Genomic DNA, 23,549 nt, shown 5'->3' on the forward strand with positions numbered 1-23,549 from the left:
TAGGACACTGCACTCATATTCCAGAGAATGGAATTAGCCCAGTCTGAATACACTGATTTAGGTTTTCTATGTTGTGGTCTTCAGTCCTGAGACTGGTTTGATGCAGCTCTCCATGCTACTCTATCCTGTGCAAGCTTCTTCATCTCCCAGTACCTACTGCAACCTACATCCTTCCGAATCTGCTTAGTGTATTGATCTCTTGGTCTCCATCTACGATTTTTACCCTCCACGCTGCCCTCCAATGCTAAATTTGTGATCCCTTGATGCCTCAAAACATGTCCTACCAACCGATCCCTTCTTCTAGTCAAGTTATGCCACAAACTTCTCTTCTCCCCAATCCTATTCAATACCTCCTCATTAGTTACGTGATCTACCCACCTTATCTTGAGCATTCTTCTGTAACACCACATTTCGAAAGCTTCTATTCTCTTCTTGTCCAAACTGGTTATCGTCTATGTTTCACTTCCATACATGGCTACACTCCATACAAATACTTTCAGAAACGACTTCCTGACACTTAAATCTATACTCGATGTTAACAAATTTCTCTTCTTCAGAAACGATTTCCTTGCCATTGCCAGTCTACATTTTATATCCTCTCTACTTCGACCATCATCAGTTATTTTACTCCCTAAATAGCAAAACTCCTTTACTACTTTAAGTGTCTCATTTCCTAATCTAATCCCCTCAGCATCACCCGATTTAATTTGGCTACATTCCATTATCCTCGTTTTGCTTTTGTTGATGTTCATCTTATATCCTCCTTTCAAGACACTGTCAATTCCGTTCAACTGCTCTTCCAAGTCCTTTGCTGTCTCTGACAGAATTACAATGTCATCGGCGAACCTCAAAGTTTTTACTTCTTCTCCATGAATTTTAATACCTATTCCGAATTTTTCTTTTGTTTCCTTTACTGCTTGCTCAATATACAGATTGAATAACATCGGGGAGAGGCTACAACCCTGTCTCACTCCTTTCCCAACCACTGCTTCCCTTTCATACCCCTCGACTCTTATAACTGCCATCTGGTTTCTGTACAAATTGTAAATAGCCTTTCGCTCCCTGTATTTTACCCCTGCTACCTTCAGAATTTGAAAGAGAGTATTCCAGTTAACGTTGTCAAAAGCTTTCTCTAAGTCTACAAATGCTAGAAATGTAGGTTTGCCTTTTCTTAATCTTTCTTCTAAGATAAGTCGTAAGGTTAGTATTGCCTCACGTGTTCCAACATTTCTACGGAATCCAAACTGATCTTCTCCGAGGTCCGCTTCTACCAGTTTTTCCATTCGTCTGTAAAGAATTCGCGTTAGTATTTTGCAGCTGTGACTTATTAAACTGATAGTTCGGTAATTTTCACATCTGTCAACACCTGCTTTCTTTGGTATTGGAATTATTATATTCTTCTTGAAGTCTGTGGGTATTTCGCCAGTCTCATACATCTTGCTCACCAGATGGTAGAGTTTTGTCATGACTGGCTCTCCCAAGGCCATCAGTAGTTCTAATGGAATGTTGTCTACTCCCGGGGCCTTGTTTCGACTCAGGTCTTTCAGTGCTCTGTCAAACTCTTCACGCAGTATCTTATCTCCCATTTCATCTTCATCTACATCCTCTTCCACTTCCATAATACTGTCCTCAAGTACATCACCCTTGTATAAACCCTCTATACACTCCTTTCACCTTTCTGCCTTCCCTTCTTTGCTTAGAACTGGGTTGCCATCTGAGCTCTTGATATTCATACAAGTGGTTCTCTTCTCTCCAAAGGTCTCTTTAATTTTCCTGTAGGCAGTATCTATCTTACCCCTAGTGAGACAAGCCTCTACATCCTTACATTTGTCCTCTAGCCATCCCTGCTTAGCCATTTTGCACTTTCTGTCGATCTCATTTTTGAGACGTTTGTATTCCCTTTGGCCTGCTTCATTTACTGCATTTTTATATTTTCTCCTTTCATCAATTAAATTCAATATTTCTTCTGTTACCCAAGGATTTCTATTAGCCCTTGCTTTTTACCTACTTGATCCTCTGCTGCCTTCACTACTTCATCCCTCAGAGCTACCCATTCTTCTTCTACTGTATTTCTTTCCCCCATTCCTGTCAATTGTTCCCTTATGCTCTCCCTGAAACTCTCTACAACCTCTGGTTCTTTCAGTTTATCCAGGTCCCATCTCCTTAAATTCCCACCTTTTTGCAGTTTCTTCAGTTTCAATCTGCAGTTCATAACCAATAGATTGTGGTCAGAATCCACATCTGCCCCTGGAAATGTCTTACAATTTAAAACCTGGTTCCTAAATCTCTGTCTTACCATTATATAATCTATCTGATACCTATTAGTATCTCCAGGATTCTTCCAGGTATACAACCTTCTTTTATGATTCTTGAACCAAGTGTTAGCTATGATTAAGTTATGCTCTGTGCAAAATTCTAGAAGGCGGCTTCATCTTTCATTTCTTCCCCCCAATCCATATTCACCTACTATGTTTCCTTCTCTCCCTTTTCCTACTGACGAATTCCAGTCACCCATGACTATTAAATTTTCGTCTCCCTTCACTACCTGAATAATTTCTTTTATCTCGTCATACATTTCATAAATTTCTTCATCATCTGCAGAGCTAGTTGGCATATAAACTTGTACTACTGTAGTAGGCATGAGCTTTGTGTCTATCTTGGCCACAATAATGCGTTCACTATGCTGTTTGTAGTAGCTAACCCGCACTCCTATTTTTTATTCATTATTAAACCTACTCCTGCATTACCCCTATTTGATTTTGTATTTATAACCCTGTAATCACCTGACCAAAAGTCTTGTTCCTCCTGCCACCGAACTTCACTAATTCCCACTATATCTAACTTTAACCTCTCCATTTCCCTTTTTAAATTTTCTAACCTACCTGCCCGATTAAGGGATCTGACATTCCACGCTCCGATCCGTAGAATGCCAGTTTTCTTTCTCCTGATAACGACGTCCTCTTGAGTAGTCCCCGCCCGGAGATCTGAATGGGGGACTATTTTACCTCCGGAATATTTTACCCAAGAGGACGCCATCATCATTTAATCATACAGTAAAGCTGCATGTCCTCGGGAAAAATTACGGCTGTAGTTTCCCCTTGCTTTCAGCCGTTCGCAGTACCAGCACAGCAAGGCCGTTTTGGTTAATGTTACAAGGCCAGATGAGTCAATCATCCAGACTGTTGCCCCTGCAACTACTGAAAAGGCTGCTGCTCCTCTTCAGGAACCACATGTTTGTCTGGCCTCTCAACAGATACCCCTCCGTTGTGGTTGCACCTGCGGTACGGCCATCTGTATCGCTGAGGCACGCAAGCCTCCCCACCAACGGCAAGGTCCATGGTTCATGGGGGAAGAGGTTTTCTATTGTTTTCCTAAATCATTTCAGCTAAAGGCCAGGACAGTTTAAAGCCACAGCCAACCAATGATTTTATCCTCGTAAAAGTATACTTATATCTTTTGTGTGTATGTGTAATTTTGATCTTTTCATTTCCACTGTACCATTGAAAAGTGATTCCTGAATGAATGAATGAATGAATGAATGAATTATACTACTACAAGGAGATTCTGATAATTGAATAAGTCATCAAGATCAAAGATCAGAAGAACACAAATATAGTACTAATAAAAAAGAAAAATAAACAAATCATTAGACAAAAAAATGTAAACTTCTCGAAAGCATCCTAGGAAGGTGAGAAGATAAATTTTTGGGAAAAAAAAGTTACAAGGCTACTGGTAGGCATCTCCAAAAACTACACCATTACATTAATGCCGAGAGATAAATCAGGGATGTTAGCCAATAGTAAACAAGAAACCCCAGGGCTCCATACATGCATTCAACAAAGTTTTATATTATTCTGACCCACTGGAAACATTTCAAGCAAACACTGAACACACTAACTATAATCAACCCAGATCAATAAATTTCCTAACAGTCAATGAACTAGAAGTCACAATTATGGGACTAAAGAATTACAAGGCAGGTAGTGAAGATCTTTTTGTGTATAAATGTAGAAAAATGCAGGAAAACGTAACTACACTCCTGGAAATGGAAAAAAGAACACATTGACACCGGTGTGTCAGACCCACCATACTTGCTCCGGACACTGCGAGAGGGCTGTACAAGCAATGATCACACGCACGGCACAGCGGACACACCAGGAACCGCGGTGTTGGCCGTCGAATGGCGCTAGCTGCGCAGCATTTGTGCACCGCCGCCGTCAGTGTCAGCCAGTTTGCCGTGGCATACGGAGCTCCATCGCAGTCTTTAACACTGGTAGCATGCCGCGACAGCGTGGACGTGAACCGTATGTGCAGTTGACGGACTTTGAGCGAGGGCGTATAGTGGGCATGCGGGAGGCCGGGTGAACGTACCGCCGAATTGCTCAACACGTGGGGCGTGAGGTCTCCACAGTACATCGATGTTGTCGCCAGTGGTCGGCGGAAGGTGCACGTGCCCGTCGACCTGGGACCGGACCGCAGCGACGCACGGATGCACGCCAAGACCGTAGGATCCTACGCAGTGCCGTAGGGGACCGCACCGCCACTTCCCAGCAAATTAGGGACACTGTTGCTCCTGGGGTATCGGCGAGGACCATTCGCAACCGTCTCCATGAAGCTGGGCTACGGTCCCGCACACCGTTAGGCCGTCTTCCGCTCACGCCCCAACATCGTGCAGCCCGCCTCCAGTGGTGTCGCGACAGGCGTGAATGGAGGGACGAATGGAGACGTGTCGTCTTCAGCGATGAGAGTCGCTTCTGCCTTGGTGCCAATGATGGTCGTATGCGTGTTTGGCGCCGTGCAGGTGAGCGCCACAATCAGGACTGCATACGACCGAGGCACACAGGGCCAACACCCGGCATCATGGTGTGGGGAGCGATCTCCTACACTGGCCGTACACCACTGGTGATCGTCGAGGGGACACTGAATAGTGCACGGTACATCCAAACCGTCATTGAACCCATCGTTCTACCATTCCTAGACCGGCAAGGGAACTTGCTGTTCCAACAGGACAATGCACGTCCGCATGTACCCCGTGCCACCCAACGTGCTCTAGAAGGTGTAAGTCAACTACCCTGGCCAGCAAGATCTCCGGATCTGTCCCCCATTGAGCATGTTTGGGACTGGATGAAGCGTCGTCTCACGCGGTCTGCACGTCCAGCACGAACGCTGGTCCAACTGAGGCGCCAGGTGGAAATGGCATGGCAAGCCATTCCATAGGACTACATCCAGCATCTCTACGATCATCTCCATGGGAGAATAGCAGCCTGCATTGCTGCGAAAGGTGGATATACACTGTACTAGTGCCGACATTGTGCATGCTCTGTTGCCTGTGTCTATGTGCCTGTGGTTCTGTCAGTGTGATCATGTGATGTATCTGACCCCAGGAATGTGTCAATAAAGTTTCCCCTTCCTGGGACAATGAATTCACGGTGTTCTTATTTCAATTTCCAGGAGTGTATAATTAAAATCTGGCAGAGGGACAAAATTCTGGCACATTGGGCCTCGGAATAATCAATCTAGAATTTGAATAAGGAGAAAAAGGTCAATCAAGATAATTATAAATAACTCTTCTGAACTGCACATACATTTCCCCCTACATAATTTACAACAGGACCAAAAATAGTCTGGAACTGGAATTTCGAGAATAGCAAGGAAGATTTTTTTTTATGCAGAAGCTACTAAGCCAAAGTCTCAGACTGAACTTAATATTGCAGTATTACAAATACAGAAGTAAATGGCTCCTTATCCGCCTCACGGATTTTACAAAAGTATATTGTAGTGTTCATGGACACACAAAATAAAATGTCCTCACATGGTCTTCATCAGAAAGTTAAAAAACACCTCAAGCTAAATTTAACCGGCACAAATTCCAAAGTAAAATTCAAGGGAGAAGAGTCAAAAGACTTTATAATGAAGACTGGTCTGAGAGAAGATGATGGATTATCTCCGCTGCTTTTCAATGTGGCTTTTGATCACATCATCATAGTTTGGCAAATGGAAATATCTTCTAATTCTAAATCAGAGCAAAACCCTCAATAAGAACACGCTATAATGAACTACCTACTGTTTGAAGATGATCTAGGTCTCTTAGCCTTCAGTATGGAAGATGTTCCAATTAAGATTCTAGAAAATTAAGATTCTGCTCATGGAAACTCTGTGTATAAATAAAGTCTACATGACTGATCAGAAAATTATCCTATTTCTGCAGTTTAAATGCCTGGTTCTAATTATCACTGGCAACCTAACTGAGCAAGTAAAATGGATAATTAAGATCAACAAAATCAAAATAAATAAATTAATGAAGAAATAACTTGGTCAGCAGATAATAAAAAATGTTTGTCATTACATACAGAGATCCAACACAATGGAACTTTAACTCTCCAAGAGTCACTTACGCTTGTGGAACTCTGTTCCAAATGAAAAACAGAAAGAGACTTGCTTATCTCCTCAAAATCTAAAGCAGAATCACTGGGACTACAGTAAATGAAAATATATGGCCACAGGACTTTGAAGAACCCTCCTGAATGAAAGCGTTCTACAAGAGATTGAGCCAACTATCAGTACAAAGAAGAAGAAAAGAACCTTTTCTTTCTTTCACATCTTATAACAGCCATAAAACATATTCTTATGACAACATGTAATGAGACATCTGGGAAAGAAAATAGGAGGGCAATGGATCGAACAAATCCGTAAGACCTCACAGTAATTGAACTCAGACAATAGATTCTGAGAATAATGATAAAATTAAGAACCTTCTCAAGTATCAAGAATTTTCTGCAGAAATGACACATACTAAGGCTCTAGAGGTTTCAGTCACATTAGGAAATTGTGAATGGAAATAATCAAAATATACTGGGTGGACTACAAGGACCAAGCAGTAAAAAAGGGTGAATGTGTAATGTCTAAAGAGTCCATTGCAACACATCATGGTGATAACAGATGTTGCAATGGACATATAGGACATGGGTAAAACTAGCTCCATTACTGAGACAAAGGAAAAAAAATCTGTGAACAATAGTAAATGTTTCAAGACCTTCACAGATATAAATGTGCTCCCACTGTGTATGAGACACAAAATGTATTCAGACATGTATGGAAACAAAAGTTCATTTGTATGCCAGGAATACATTTCAATCAGGTGAAGCATCACAATGTCAGCACATGCACATGCACATCATGAACTGACTGAACAAGCATTGCTTTCATATCGCTAAATGCCATATAGATAACAGGCAACCTTGTGGTTTCCAGAACTCATCTTTCATTCTGCAGCAGAGTGAGCACTGTTTTAAAACTTTCTGTCAGATTAAAAGTGTGTGACAAACTATGAAATAAAAGAATCAGGTTAGAACCTAGTCCAACACAAGTTGTCAATATGCCAAGAAGTTTAACTTTCTTACCATTCAGTTACCTGCAAATAAAAGGAATTATTAAAAATTTGAGACACATACATCTACATGTCACAAGCATTACACAATGATTGATCATTCCATTGAAATGAGTATCCATGCATGACTGCACAATATACAGTTGTAGTAAAATTATCACAATAATGTTCAATTTGGACTGAAAGGTGTTTGACATTGTTGACTGTAACCTCAAAAATCTTAATACAAGATCCATTTTGAGAGATATTTCCTTACTTTGTACATTTGATGATATTGTTATTTGGTTTTTCAACAACAGTATGCAGTTGTGTGAAACAACTCAAGGACAATATGCAATTGTTGGTAAGCTGACTTTTACTTATAAAACAGTAATTATGAACTTTTCATTTTTATTATTATTTTGTTGCCTGCAAAATCATTATGTGCACTGTTTCTATGCCAGTCACATGGGAAAAATGTACTTTAAAGTGTTTATTCATGGTGGCTATGCAGAAAATATAATACACAACAAGCAATAATGCATGAAACACATATTTTAAAATCACAAAAGAGAACAGGAAAATTTTAAAAATGTTGCCCAAATATGCTGCTCTACTGATGTAGAAAAATCTGTGCAAACAGCAAGAGAATCATTAAACCTAAAATTCGTTTATTTTCAGGTGACTCTGGGCGGTCCTAGAGCTTAACAACAGGCCAGTTTATGTAAAGAGATGGTATTCAAAAAGTCATCACCAACCATCATCACTATCAGCAGCAGGCATTTGACATTCACAAGAAACAACTATAATAACTTTACAGTGGACACAGTTTCTAAATCATATCCTGAAAGATGTTGGATTGCTCAGTCAGCAGACTACTTCCCACAAAAGATAATAGTCCCAATTTTGAGTGCTGGAGCAGCATGCAATTTTTTAGTCCGCCAGCAACGTTTACATCATCATCAAGATGGCACTACATTAACTTAGTAACTTTTGTTCTCATATATATGCAGAAATCTGCAACTCTCTGCTGATGACATTATAGTGTACAAGACGTTATCGTGTTTGACTGACTCTAGAAGGATACAGGGCGAGTCAGACAGAATAGAGGCAACATGAAACTGAACTAGTGCAAGATCATTGACAGTTGAAGTGAATGCTTGACTTTGGTTTATTGGAAGAATTCTATGAACATGTAGTTCATCTATAAAGAAGACCACATACAGATCACTTGTGCAACCAGATAGTGAGTACTAATCAAAGGTTGGGTTCCCACCAAGTTGGACTAAAGGAAGAAATTGAAGCAATTCAGATGCGCACTGGTAAATCTGTTACCAGTTGTTTTGATAAACGTAAGAGTATCATGGCAGTGCTCCATAAACTTGAATGGAAATCCCTGGAGGGAAGAAGACATTATTGCTGTAAGACACTACTGAGACAGCCAACATTTGCAACAGACTACAGAATTATTCAACTGGCATCAACATGCATCTTGTGCAAGGACTGTGAAGACCAGATAATAGAAATCAGCATTCATACAGAAACACACAGACAGTAGTTTTTTCCCTCATTCCAATCTTCAAGTCGAACAGGTAGGATGTGCAATATGTATATGGAGGAGTTGTACAAAGAAGCACATGTTATATGAAAAACATGCTCGAGTTAAGCAAAAAAGTCTTAATTCAAAACAAAATATATTATTTATATATTAACTCATTTATATATTAGACACATTATTTGTCTAATATCAGAACAAAAATAACTTACTGATAACACTCACGGTACATGCACTTTGGCATATGCCCACAGCTAACCAGTTTATTTCTCATCCATACCTGGCTTTCCCAGAAACCTTCCTTCCAGTTTATTCATTTCCATATGCTGATTACACTGCCATCTTTGACATCCATCATATACTCCAATTTCCCCATAATCTCTTCGACTCCTCCTGCTGAGTGTAACACATTACACATTTCCATCAACCCTGGACAAACCCATGTAATAACTATAATAAAACACACTCACACAGCCCATCCACTACACCTTTACCTAACAATCTACAAAATCAAATCCAGCTCACTGAAACACTAAAATACCACTATGTAACACTAGATTAAAAAAACCATCTACTAACCCCCCAAAACAAAATTACTAGCTACTCTAACATGAAGATTGCATTGCACAGACATCATCCCTGAATACAAGACCACTCTGCACATTCTCACTTATGCAAATGCTACATTGATGTCTGCTCCTCCCACATTACTCCACTTCCTCAAAATTCTTTAATGACACATGGTATCTGCCTTGCTTTCCACATTTGACAACATTCTCCCATCCTTATTCTGTACCACCTCCTCAAACAAATAGAACATATCCACTCACTCTACATCTCTGACAAACTGGAGTCCCAACACTCCAAACATGCTCCATCCTTGAGAACTCTGGCTTATTGTTACACTGGTGTCACCATATGTTACCTGTATCTCAACTTTTAGTAATCCACATCCCTCTCCTAGACAATTTCTACTGTGACCATTAAATCATAAAAAGAGATCTAACCATGCAACCAACTGTAATTTAACCCATTTATTCAGTCCCCAAATGAAGGCACAACAGTGTCTCTATTTAACAAATACTATCATTTTGTCATTACAGCATTTCAATTATCAGTATCTTCTCCCATATATATTCTTTTCGTACAAAATTTTATCTACTATATTCTGCATTAAAAATCATGACTTACAAGTAATAGAAGTGCTCAAAACCATCAATAGCACTCAGAAAAATATATGTTTTCCACTTCATGTCAATTACGTCATCACTTTTCAAATTATAAAATTTAGTTTTAGATTTCTTTTTATCAGGAAACCAAAAGTGGAACACTGGCAGCCTCACCCCTGCCAGCTTACTGTTAAACTGAGACTGGAAATACAAAATAAGAGTCCAAAAACTGAAACTCAAACTTTTGAATTTTTGAAAGCTGTTAAATGAGCATGACTACTAGAGATGTAGTTTCTATGATTTGTACTGAGAATATGAAAAAGCAGAGGCAACACAAAGAGGTAGCAAATGCTGACATGTTAAATGTAATTGAACATGAAATCATCTTGTATGCATATTGACATTGCCAATAATGACACTTTTGCTACAAAGTTACATGTCAGCTAAGGAGAAACATCAATTAACAATGGCTACTGCAGTAAGCTGCCAATCAGTAGTGTTTATCACTAAGATTGGCAGTGACATGATACAAAACACAAGCAGCCCGCTCTCTGCAAAGGTCTACACATTTAGAATTCAGTAGCTGAGGTACGAAAAACAAGTATTCACACTTAATGTTAAAATACCAAGAAACTATGATGCACTACTATTTATTTCCTCAAAAACCGTAATAATACTTCTTCAGGGCAACATAAATATAATTTGAGTGTCAAGTCTGCATTTCACAGGACTGAAAGGAACTATCATATCTGGTGATTTCATATTTTATGCGAATACTGGTGTCAAAGCTCAGTATTATCTCTTGTACTGTACCAAGTTCTGTGACATTAGGGGATCAATTATAAAATCTTAAAGTTCAACTCTCATAGACACTACATTAAAAATCTACAGCAAATTTCATATGACGCATTGATGAAATATAACTGCTAAGTTATGAGGGAACAATTTGCAAATGAAAGTGCAGTAACACTGCTAGCACAGGATATTACCACATTCTCACTGCACAGATTCTTAGGTCAGATTTTGCTCATTTGCATTTAAATTTTATTTTGTTGCTTTTTCTCTGGCACATTGTGAAGGCCACAGGTGAACTTGATAATATTTGCACAAGTGTTCTCTCACAAAAGAGATACAATATCTGAAAGTGAAAAATGACTGAGGTTTTACAATACAAAGGCAGCAAAGACCTTACTGTGTGCATATATATGAACATAATTAAATGCTCTGAAAAGCTTTATTTTAATATTACTGTTTCATCATTCAAACCATTCAACTGAGGGAATAAATATGTTTCTTCATGTTAATAAGCAATTAGATGGAAGGAATATGGCAATATGAAATGCCTTCTACCTGTTACTATTAATAATATTAGTTTTTCTCAAGTAAAAATATCTTGACATTTTTAAAGAATTGTAAAACACTCTGCTTAATCCCTCCATTCACACAAGTGTGTAAAATTGTTCTTATGACTTATCAAGAACACCCATTCAGAATTTTGCTGCAGTAGTTTATGAAATACGTCATCATTGCTTGTTCATTAATTCTGTGTCTATATTGCAACTTTTGATAAGAATTACTGTCCCTAATTACCTCACATTCAAAGTTCTGGTGTGCAATATGACAAGGTGCTGATGTTTCATCTAGTGTCATCACAACACTGCCATGGGCTGTTTTGCAATGTAAAACTGCATTAATCCTGAGGGTAAATCTACCTTTGGGCAAAAAATGGCCACTCACTTCAAAGTCTTGATGAAAAAAAAGGATTCAGTTTCAACATTACATAACTACCACTTATCAGTATTAGATTTAAATATTTTCCCTGTGAACAAGGCAAAGTTTGAGACATTTCATTAAAAGCAAATGCTTTCATGATATTTCCACTATCTCGAAAGACAAAAAGTTGTATTAACCGAATTTCCCTTTGATTTTCATATTCTTTGTACTTTTATTGTTGTCAATTACAGGAAAAAGTCTATGAAAGTGGTAATACAGAACGCATATGAAGGATAACGGAAGAATCAGGAATAGATATGAAGCTGATCAGGCTTACTAGAATGTGCACTGACCAAAATAAACATAATGTGAAGGTTGAAGGCAAGGCATCTGAATATTTTACAGTGGAGACTGATGTCAAATAGGGAGTCTGCATCTCCTGCAACCTATTTAACTTTGGTATTGGAAAAGGCCATAAAAATAGTCTATCATCAATTGGAAGATGTGTAAATGTAGGATGTCAAGTGAAACAGTTGGCATCTGCCGATGACATTTTCATTATACAGGAGAAAGATGAACTAACACAAACTAAAAATCTACATAAGAGGCAGATAAAGTGGGTCTGAGAATCAATCAGGAAAAACTGTGTGTGCAAGTAACAAGAAACAATAAAGAGGAAGTGGAAGAATCACTGGCAATAAAAGTGTGGTGTCACAAGGCTTAGGCCTGTCCCACCCCTCATTAAATCGACCAAGACTTATAGGAATAATTGTAAGAACAGTTATTATTATTATGTTCTTTAAGTTTGTTTTTTGGTTTTCAGAAATACTGCGGGAAGAAAGTTTATTTATGTTGAAGATAACGTGGAAGATATTGCCCAACAATCACCATGAAAGTTTGACGTAGTGGCAAGTGGGTAAGGAATAAAACGAATGCTGCAAACTACCGTGAGCCATGGAAGAGCCTGGGCTGCGAGGGTGTCAAGCTTCCTAGGTCGTTGTTGGACAATGTCAAAGGAAGAAATATTCTGCTATCTCTTTGTAAACAGATCGAGCGAGTCTTGAAAGGTTCATGTAAAACGTATAGGCAGGTGACATATTAGGTGAGACCCAATGCCTGTAATACTTCCACAGTTATTAAAAAGTTGTTAAATGGCAAAACCAATAGTTCATCATTTATACAGATAAAAAGTAGTAAAGATATAGGAAAGGAAGAGTTGCAGCATCAGAACCAAAAGTGATACATCACTCAGCAACAAAGAAGGACGTAAACAGCGGGCGTTACGTGGTGAAAATGAACAAGATAAAATCTGCAAAAAGGTGTCTATTCTCAATGGACAAACTATTCAGTTGCAAACCACTAAAAAAAAGAACCCCTCAGCATTTATGCAACAATTGTGCGATTGGTATAAATGTATGGGACTCAAACATGGACATTGAGCTAGATGATGGAGATAAAAATTATGACTTCTGGAAAAAAGATGTTAAGAAAATCTTTGAACTTGTGCCTGGAAATAGAATTTTTAGAAGAAGGAAAAACACAGAAATCAGCACATGATAACTTAGAAACATAACTAATTTAATATTTTCCATATTTGTATAATACATGAAAGGATAGTGACAATCTACAATTAAAATACTTATGGTTAGAAATGAGATCTATACAGTGTCTTTATATTAAAAGATAACAAGTGGTAGTACCAGTCAGCTACAACAGACATACAGTTGGAAAGTATCGTACAAGTGATACAAGTTACTTAGAACACTGTGACACCATCATAACTGTAGTAGCCACCAGAAAGATCGCGGGAGGCGCACATCAGCACGGCGCGTCACGGAAAGTAGTTGCCACAAGTAAAGTCTCATCCACCAGAGGGCACGCGAGAATTCGGCCGCGCCCTCTGCCGGCGGAACAACAGCTACTCAGGCAGCACGGGCTGTGCCCAACCAGTTTCACATCGGGCAGGCCTAACGGACAGTTCCCCGTCTACACAATGTAAAGTGCGATGGACAACGAGAATCGTGTTAATACACAATTGGCGATGAGTAGGGTCATTCTTATGCGTGTTGCATTGTTGTTCTGGTTTCGCAGCTTATCCTTGGCATGGAGGATTTAGTGCGGGTTTTGGTTGAGCAGCAGACGGAGCTCCTGGCAACCATGAAACAAGCGCTTCGGGCGTTGCTCTCCACGCAGTCTGCTCCAGCGCCATTCCCTCCTCCCCTTCCCACCGTATGATGAGATGGCGGAGGATTGGGACGCATATGAACATTGCCTTCAGCAGCATTGCCAGGCATTTCATGTTGCCGATGCGGAGGTATGTCATGCTCTTTTCTTGTCTTGGATATCTCCCTCGCTGCATCAAGTTTTGCGGCAGCTAGCGCCATTGCAGGAACCCTCGTCCTTGTCTTTTGATGCATTGTGTTCATTGCTGTCTTCATATTATCGCCACGGCACGCATGTTGCGGCGGCTAGGGTCGAGTTCTATCAGTGCAGGAAACAGCCCCAGCAGTCTAACCGGGCATGGGCCGCTACCCTGCACGGTCTTAGTCACAATTGTCATTTTCTCACGGAGCAGTCGCGAGAGTCGTATGATCACATTATGGTGCAAGACGTCATTGTTCGTTTGGCCCCTGATAGGGAGGTCCGGCAACAGGCCCTGCAGTTGGAAGATCCTTCCCTTGAGGAAGTCCTGTCCATTGCTCAATCGTATGAAGTCTCTCACGCCGCAGGTCAACAGTTGGAAGCATGATGCGACGTAGTGGCGGTTCAGGGCGGTACGGCCGCGTCCACTGCGTCCGGGGTGGGCGACGTACGAGCGGTACAATCCGGCCGCTCCCACTCCCGCACGGGCGTAAACAAAGTTCTGGCCGCCAGCCCCTGTTACCGTCCTGTGCGTCATGCTATATACATCATGATCGGTCACTCGGCCTCTTACTTCTATTGTTGTCAGTGATGCGAGCTCTGCTAATCTTTTTGGATTGGATGCCTTTCAAGTTTTCGGCTTTTCTATCACAGACAACATACAGTTGGTCTCCGAAGACGTTCCGTATCAATCATTGGAATCTTTGACCTCTGACTTTAAGGACATCTTTGAAGAGGGCCTAGGGTGTGTTTCAGACTTTGAAGCTCACTTAACGTTGAAGGTATCGGCTCGCCTGTGTTTTCTACGCGCGAGGCACATCCCCTTGCCTCTCCGCCCTCAGGTAAAAGCAGAGGTAGACCAGCTGACAGACCTTGGGGTCATTCTTCCCATTTCTTCTAGTGAGTGGGCTTCGCCCCTCATTATTGTCAGGAAACCCTCGGGAAAATTATGTCTTTGTGGCGATTTCAAGGCCACCATTAATTCCCAATTGGTGGTGGACACCTATCTCTTGCCTTGTTCTGATGAATTGTTCTCTGCCGTGGCGGGAGGCCAATATTTTTCGAAAATCGATCTTTCGGAGGCTTATCATCAGATACCACTTGATGAGGGCTCCAAACGGCTGACGGTCGTGAACACCCCGTTTGGCCTTTACCAATACCAGCGTTGGCCTTTGGAATATCCAGGGCCCCGGCAATATTTGAGCATTATCTTGAGCACGTCATGTCGACAATCCCTCATTGTATTAATTACCTGGACGACATGATTGTCACAGGCCACAGCACGAAGGAACACTTGCACAACCTTCGAACCCTCTTTCTGAAATTCAGGCCCGTGGGCCTGCATTGCAACCTGCGTAGTCGAACTTCTTCCAACCGTCCATTGAGTATGTGGGCTACACCATCTCTCGGCACGGTGTCCAGCCACTAGGAAGTTTGGTCCAAGGTATCGTCGACCTGCCGCGGCCCACTTTGCTGAATGAGTTACAAGCTTTTTTAGGCAAGATTTCCCATTACCACCGGTTCATTCCCAGGGCTTCCGCCATAGCCTGCCCCCTGTACTGCGTTCTGTGCAAGGGTGTTCCTATTGATTGGTCACCTTCATGTGAGCGAGCATTCAGCTCGTTGAAGGGCCTCCTCACGTCAGCACCTTGTTTGGCTACTTTTGACCCCAATAAGCTGTTGGTCCTGGCTACAGATGCTTCGCAGTATGGGGTGGAGGCTTTCCTTGTCCATCGCAATGCGGATGGCTCCGAGCAGCCACTGGCATTTGCGTCTAAAACTCTTAGTCCCGTGCAGGCCCATTACTCCCAGGTGGAAAAAGAGGCTTTGGCCATTGTCTACGCTGTTACCAAGTTTCACCCTTTCTTGTATGGCAGGAAGTTTCAGTTAATCGCCTGACCATAAGCCATTAATATCGTTATTTGGCCCCGCCTCTCAGATTACGGATAGGGCAGCCCACAGGCTGCAGTGCTGGGCTTTGTTCCTCTCTAAGTACCATTATGACATTCATTTTCGCCCTACTGGGCAGCATGCCAATGCCGACGCTCTTTCCCATCTTCCGGTGGGCCCATATCCCAAGTTCGATCGGGAGGAGGTTATGTGTTTTCATTTGGATGTGGCGTCCCGCCAAGGGGTTGATGGCTTCCCGATCACTAGTTCTAGTCGCCAGGGAAACGGCAGCAGACCCGATTCTCCGGCAAGTAGTTCGCCTCATTCAGCAGGGGTGGTCATCCCGACCGCCAGGCTGGGCATCTGACCCTCTTCGTAATTATTTTGTTCTATGAGACTGCCTCTCAGTCTTGGAAGGAGATCTCCTTCTGGCTACCGATGATACAGCTCCTCGCGCGCTTGTTCCTGCAAGTTTGCAAAGGGAGGTCCTCATGTTATTACATGAGGGGCACTGGGGTGTTTCCCGTACTAAAACCTTGGCTGGAAGACATGTGTACTGGCCCTGTATTGACAGAGAAATTGAGCACTTGGTGGCCACCTGTTCCCAGTGTGTGAGCCAACAGGCGTCTCCCAGGTCAGGGTTCTCTTCATGGCTGCCTGCAACCCTGGCATGGGAACGTGTTCACATAGATTTTGCGGGCCCGTTTCTCAATGGCTTTTGGCTCATTGTCATTGATGCTTATTCCCGATTCCCATATGTGGTTCGCTGCTCCTCAACCACTTCAGAAGTTGCAATCCAAGCACTCACAAAAATCTTTTCTGTGGAAGGTCTGCCAGTCACCCTGGTATCGGAGAATGGACCTCAGTTTATTTCGCAGACCTTCCAGGATTTTTGTAGGCGCTTCGATATTCGGCACATTTGCTCTCCCCCCTTTCATCCACAATCGAATGGGGAAGCCGAGCGCATGTTGCGCACATTTAAGATGCAGATGAAAAAGTATGTGCACGAATTTCCTGTGGAGGAGGCGTTGACGTTGTTCCTGACGGCATACCAGACCACACCGATGGGAGAACACAACTCCGCAGAGCTCCTCCACAGGCGCCAACCTAGGACTCCGGCCTGGTCCTCAACAGTCTTCGCAAAACGGGGTACCCGGCTTTCCATCAGGTATGTCGGTCTGGGAATGTGGGTTTGGTCGCAATCCACGTTGGATACCGGTGGTGGTCCCGTATCGCTATGGCCACTGGCTCTATACCTTGAAGGCGGGGGACCGTGAGGTTCGTTGTCACCAAAATCAGCTATGTCCACGTTTGGGCACCCACCCTCCAACCCCTCAGGTGCCAGCTTCCCCATTGCTGGCACCTGTGTTGTTTTCTCAGGGGACGCTACCGCCCCTCCCACCTGTGACTCTGCCACACTGTGATAGTTCTCAGCCTTGGCGGCCTGCAGTAGCTCCAGCGCCAGCATTGCTGTCATTAGAGATGCCCCAGTGAGAGCCGGCCCCCCTCGCAGGCCTGGTTTCTCAGGAGGCTGGTTCACCTGTGGTCGTGACTTCTGTCATCCCTGCCACTGGGTCTTGCGCCTCCCAAGGTGGAACAAGATCTAGAGTTCAACAGCTTGTCACCCGTTCTGTCCCGGGCTCCGGTGTGGATAACTTCCAACCGTATTCGAAGGTTCTGGCTCGAGGGTTGACAGATCCCCCCCCGACTCCAGCATTCCAATGGACGTGGAGGTCATCGCTACTGCACGACGCTCCACCTTCCGACGCAGTGGATCACAGTGGCTTCACCCCCCGGAGGAGGCGGAGTGCAGTAGCCACCAGAAAGATCCCGGGAGGCGCACATCGGCACGGCGCGTCAAGGACAGTAGTTGCTGCAAGTAAAGTCCCGTCCACCAGAGGGCACGCGAGAATTTGGCAGCGCCCTCTGCCAGCAGAACAACAACTCAGGCAGCATGGGTGGTGCCCAATCAGTTTCACATCGGGCAGGCCTAGCGGACAGTTCCCGGTCTACACAATGTGAAGTGCGATGGACAACGTGAATCGTGTTAATACAATAACTTTTTCAGATCTGAAGATGACACTTTAACTTGCTGAAACTAGTTATATATATTGTAATCCGGGCCAATAAACTTCTCTAGTAAAAAGATTATGTTATTCAAATGCAGATATCATTCTTCTGCTGACAATGTCAGGTAACCATATTGTAGTAATTCTGCCCGTCAGCAAAAAAGTGTAGTAGTGGAAAGCTGTCTTAGCTGCATCTGTCAGTAATATAAGAAAGATATTCTTGTCATTGTTAGTGTGATGTACTGACACGATGTTTGGAGGTATCACAATCACAATAGAGCCATTAAATGTATATATGCAGGTGGCACAATGTAACAAAACACTTAATACATATCAACTTAACTCCTCCTCCTCCTCCTCCACAGAGGAATTACTGAATTTGCAATAATAATATAATGTGTGTGTGTGGGGGGGGGGGGGGGGGGGTTGCGGGCACGTGTACTTGCGTGCGTGTGCATGCACCCTCGTGTGTTGAGGAGGGGGGCAGGGGAGAGAGCTAAGTATAAATCATTAAACCATGGTATGTAAAAAAAAAAAAACTAGCTTAAAGCAGTCATGTAAGTAGTGAGTATGGTGCCATATTTTTCAGTGGGAGACTGTATTATACACTCCTGGAAATTGAAATAAGAACACCGTGAATTCATTGTCCCAGGAAGGGGAAACTTTATTGACACATTCCTGGGGTCAGATACATCACATGATCACACTGACAGAACCATAGGCACATAGACACAGGCAACAGAGCATGCACAATGTCGGCACTAGTACAGTGTATATCCACCTTTCGCAGCAATGCAGGCTGCTATTCTCCCATGGAGACGATCGTAGAGATGCTGGATGTAGTCCTGTGGAACGGCTTGCCATGCCATTTCCACCTGGCGCCTCAGTTGGACCAGCGTTCGTGCTGGACGTGCAGACCGCGTGAGACGACGCTTCATCCAGTCCCAAACATGCTCAATGGGGGACAGATCCGGAGATCTTGCTGGCCAGGGTAGTTGACTTACACCTTCTAGAGCACGTTGGGTGGCACGGGATACATGCGGACGTGCATTGTCCTGTTGGAACAGCAAGTTCCCTTGCCGGTCTAGGAATGGTAGAACGATGGGTTCGATGACGGTTTGGATGTACCGTGCACTATTCAGTGTCCCCTCGACGATCACCAGTGGTGTACGGCCAGTGTAGGAGATCGCTCCCCACACCATGATGCCGGGTGTTGGCCCTGTGTGCCTCGGTCGTATGCAGTCCTGATTGTGGCGCTCACCTGCACGGCGCCAAACACGCATACGACCATCATTGGCACCAAGGCAGAAGCGACTCTCATCGCTGAAGACGACACGTCTCCATTCGTCCCTCCATTCACGCCTGTCGCGACACCACTGGAGGCGGGCTGCACGATGTTGGGGCGTGAGCGGAAGACGGCCTAACGGTGTGCGGGACCGTAGCCCAGCTTCATGGAGACGGTTGCGAATGGTCCTCGCCGATACCCCAGGAGCAACAGTGTCCCTAATTTGCTGGGAAGTGGCGGTGCGGTCCCCTACAGCACTGCGTAGGATCCTACGGTCTTGGCGTGCATCCGTGCGTCGCTGCGGTCCGGTCCCAGGTCGACGGGCACGTGCACCTTCTGCCGACCACTGGCGACAACATCGATGTACTGTGGAGACCTGACGCCCCACGTGTTGAGCAATTCGGCGGTACGTCCACCCGGCCTCCCGCATGCCCACTATACGCCCTCGCTCAAAGTCCGTCAACTGCACATACGGTTCACGTCCACGCTGTCGCGGCATGCTACCAGTGTTAAAGACTGCGATGGAGCTCCGTATGCCACGGCAAACTGGCTGACACTGACGGCGGCGGTGCACAAATGCTGCGCAGCTAGCGCCATTCGACGGCCAACACCGCGGTTCCTGGTGTGTCCGCTGTGCCGTGCGTGTGATCATTGTTTGTACAGCCCTCTCGCAGTGTCCGGAGCAAGTATGGTGGGTCTGACACACCGGTGTCAATGTGTTCTTTTTTCCATTTCCAGGAGTGTACATGTAGAACTGTTTCATTCCACATCATAGCAATATATTGCTATTGGGATATGTGAAATGTGATAATAATTAACAAACAATCACGCACTTCATATTGGTTTTGACAGAATTTTGTGAGTGATTATTAGAATTAAATTAACTATTATGGATATAAATGAATACAAATCAGTTTTTATGGCTATGAAGTTTTAGTTCTCATGGACCACACACATCAACCCAAGCCAAGCATCTGGCTTTCTCCAAGGCATACAATCTTGGCAGGTTTTTTGTCAATGTGGAACATTGCCAGCCCCTACTTAGAATTTTTCAACTGTCACAAGCATGGAAAAAGTGTCAGCAAATATTGACTACCTCAGAGGGTAAGTAATGCAGTGCTGTCCTATATGACACAAGCAGGTTTTTGGATCCTGGGGAAGCTGCACATATACACTGATGGCAATGACTAATCCAGTGAAATGAAGCTTTTGTAAGCATCAGTTAGCAGTCTTGTGAAGAGTGTTAGTCATTTCTCTGATTAATATTTATGTAAACATACATTGTAAGGTCTTGATTATGACTGCATGTCTATTCAGGCAAAGTACTTTTGAAGAATAGATATTTTTACTTTCACAAAGTGAATAAGAGTCAGAAAATCTCTCTCCATCGAACAAGCAAGTTGACAGTAGTTTCAAGAGGAGGAGGAAGAGGAGGAGGAGGAGGAGGAGAGTAGTGTTTAACGTGCCGTCGACAACGAGGCCATTAGAGACGGAGCACAAGCTCGGATTAGGGAAGGATGGGGAAGGAAATTGGCCATGCCCTTTCAAAGGAACCATCCTGGTATTTACCTGGAACGATTTAGGGAAATCACGGAAAACCTAAATCAGGGTGGCCTGAGACGAGTTTGAACCGTCGTCCTCCTGAATGCGAGTCCAGTGTGCTAACCACTGCGCCACCTCGCTCGGTAGTAGTTTCAAGAACCAGCCAGGTTATATGTGTGGGTGAAAAAGCTTTCAAAATGATCACAATTGCACAAATGATGAGCACTGGTCCTAGTGTCTGGTGACAGTAACAACCTGGACATTACACGCTCATATTAAGATATTTAACTTACAGTTGACTAAACTTCTAAAAAAAAATGTTGGTTATGTTTTGATACAACTAATTGCATCATCCAAAACAAACTGAACTACCATAAAACTTGCACAAGGTGGGTTCCAAGACAGCTTGCCATTCATCACTAAGAACAGAAATTTTGTGTTTGCAAAAATCCTTTGAATAGTGTAGGTGATGCACTTTTTAACAAAATTTTAGTGTGTGATCAAATATGGCTACATCAGTCCAAAGTGTTAACACACATTTTGGAAACATCCTGAATCATCTGTTTGTATGAAATTCAAAATGCAACCATCAGCTGATGAGGCCATACTAATCATCTTTTGGTGAGCCCATGTGCAGGATTTTAAGAGAAACTTTACCAACAGCCTATTCCACTCAAGTACAACTGAGAATGAAATCAACCCAGTGCTGAAGAATAAATACCCACGACGACACACGAAAGGTGTGCTGCTCCTTCAAGACAATATTCGACCTCATGCAGCACATGCTGCGAACTGTGGCAGAGTGGGCTGGGAATACCTGCCTCATCCTCCTTACAGTCCTTTCCTTATCCCTCCCTAACTCCCCCCCCCTCAAAATGAAGAGACAAAGGAAAAGGTACAAAACTTGCTTCAAGATCAAGGTAAAGAATTCCTTGCTGACAGGATAAGGAGGAAGGAAGGAAAGAAGAAAGATAGAGTTAAGCATCCCATTGATAGCACAACTATTAGCAATGGAGAGAAAATAAGAAAACTCATACGGAGAGGAGACAAATCTATAGGAATATGTGGTGAAGTAGACATAAAACTATACTGAGTTAATAGCTAATTGTCTATTCTGTTATTTTATAACCTTCGTATCTCACTGAACACAAGAGAAGATATGCCTGAAGACTCTTAGGAGAGAAACCTTACGCAGTGAAAGAGAGAGAGAGAGAGAGAGAGAGAGAGAGAGAGAGAGAGAGAGAGAGTGTGTGTGTGTGTGTGTGTGTGTGTGTGTGTGTGTGGTACGATATATATACAATATATGAATTGCAGAGCATGGCAGAGTTACCACATATGTATATACTTACCGGTTCTTTCTTGGGCGCAAGTGGAACCAACACTGCTGTCACAGGATTCTGCAACAAGAACAATTTATTTATTTATTTATTTATTTATTGCATGGGTTTTTGAGATATTAAGAAAAATGTGTGTGTATGGCGGGGGGGGGGGGGTGGGGGTGCTGGGGTGGCAGGGTGGGTGGGGAGTTGGAGTGACAGTGGTACACAAAGTACCCTCTGCTAACATCATAAGGTGGCTTGTGGAGTGTAGATGTAGATGTAATAATGAAATGTATAGTATTATATGTACCAGGTGTCCACATGAAATCTCCCAGACTTACAAATGAAATTTAAAAAATATAAGATATACATACTTCCAGTTTTCTGCCTCATATAAATTAACTCAAAAATTTTGTAGAAAAAATTAGCGCACTTCCACATAAGAGCCTTTCATAATCCATCCAGCATGTCTGGGGTGATAGAGGCCATACAGTAAAGCTGCATGCCCTCGGGAAAAGTTACAGCTGTAGTTTTCCCTTGCTTTCAGCCATCTGCAGTACCAGCACAGCAAGGCCATTTTGGTTAATGTTACAAGGCCAGATCAGTCAATCACCCAGACTGTTACCCTGCAACTACTGAAAAGGTTGCTGCCCCTCTTCAGGAATCACACGTTTGTCTGGCCTCTCAACAGATATCCCTTCATTGTGGTTGCACCTACGGTATGGCTGAGGCACGCAAGCCTCCCCACTAACAGCAAGGTCCATGGTTAATGAGGTCATTGCTTGCCTCACATGTACATGACTTTGGTTCTCTCCACAGAAGAATTATGCATAAAGGCCATTGCATCCATAATTCTTCTGCAGAGATAACCAAAGTCATGTACATGTGAGGCATACACTGTGTGTTTCCCATAACCTGAAAGGATGAAAAACAGAGGTGTTATTGAGGACATTGTAGTATCCACTTGGTGGAAAAATTTCATCTAAGAGGTCAGGAACTTGTAAACTCAGTGCACAGTGATGTACCATCATACTGGAATACACATTTGACTGAAGGGGAAGAAACTGAGAGATAAAAAATTGCTCAAGTATTTACAAAGAAATGGTACCTGTCACTGTTGATGAAAAGCACTAAAATATTCAGTTAAATTTTGGTTACGCAATAAATAACACAAATTTCAAAGTTGTACATTCAACAAAATTCCCAGGGCTTACAGTTACAAAAATGTTGAATTCTATAGGAAATTTTGTGGGGAAGGTGAGGTGAAGACTGTGCTTTAT

At 42.9% G+C, this 23,549-nt stretch overlaps 1 protein-coding gene across 3 annotated transcripts in view; it reads right to left on the reverse strand.

Moving 5' to 3' along the window:
- LOC126213114 (uncharacterized) overlaps positions 1-23,549 on the reverse strand; it is a 282,224-nt gene that overhangs the window by 64,393 nt on the left and 194,282 nt on the right. For 2 of the 3 annotated variants that reach the window (XM_049940717.1, XM_049940716.1), the window contains exon 9: positions 22,300-22,347. In XM_049940717.1, coding sequence (XP_049796674.1) covers positions 22,300-22,347 — 48 coding nt within the window. Of the gene's footprint in view, positions 1-9,201; positions 9,318-22,299; positions 22,348-23,549 lie in introns of all 3 variants that reach the window. The other variant, XM_049940715.1, reaches the window with a different exon arrangement.

Source organism: Schistocerca nitens, chromosome 11 (genome assembly GCF_023898315.1).
Source record: "Schistocerca nitens isolate TAMUIC-IGC-003100 chromosome 11, iqSchNite1.1, whole genome shotgun sequence".
NCBI lineage: Eukaryota > Metazoa > Arthropoda > Insecta > Orthoptera > Acrididae > Schistocerca > Schistocerca nitens.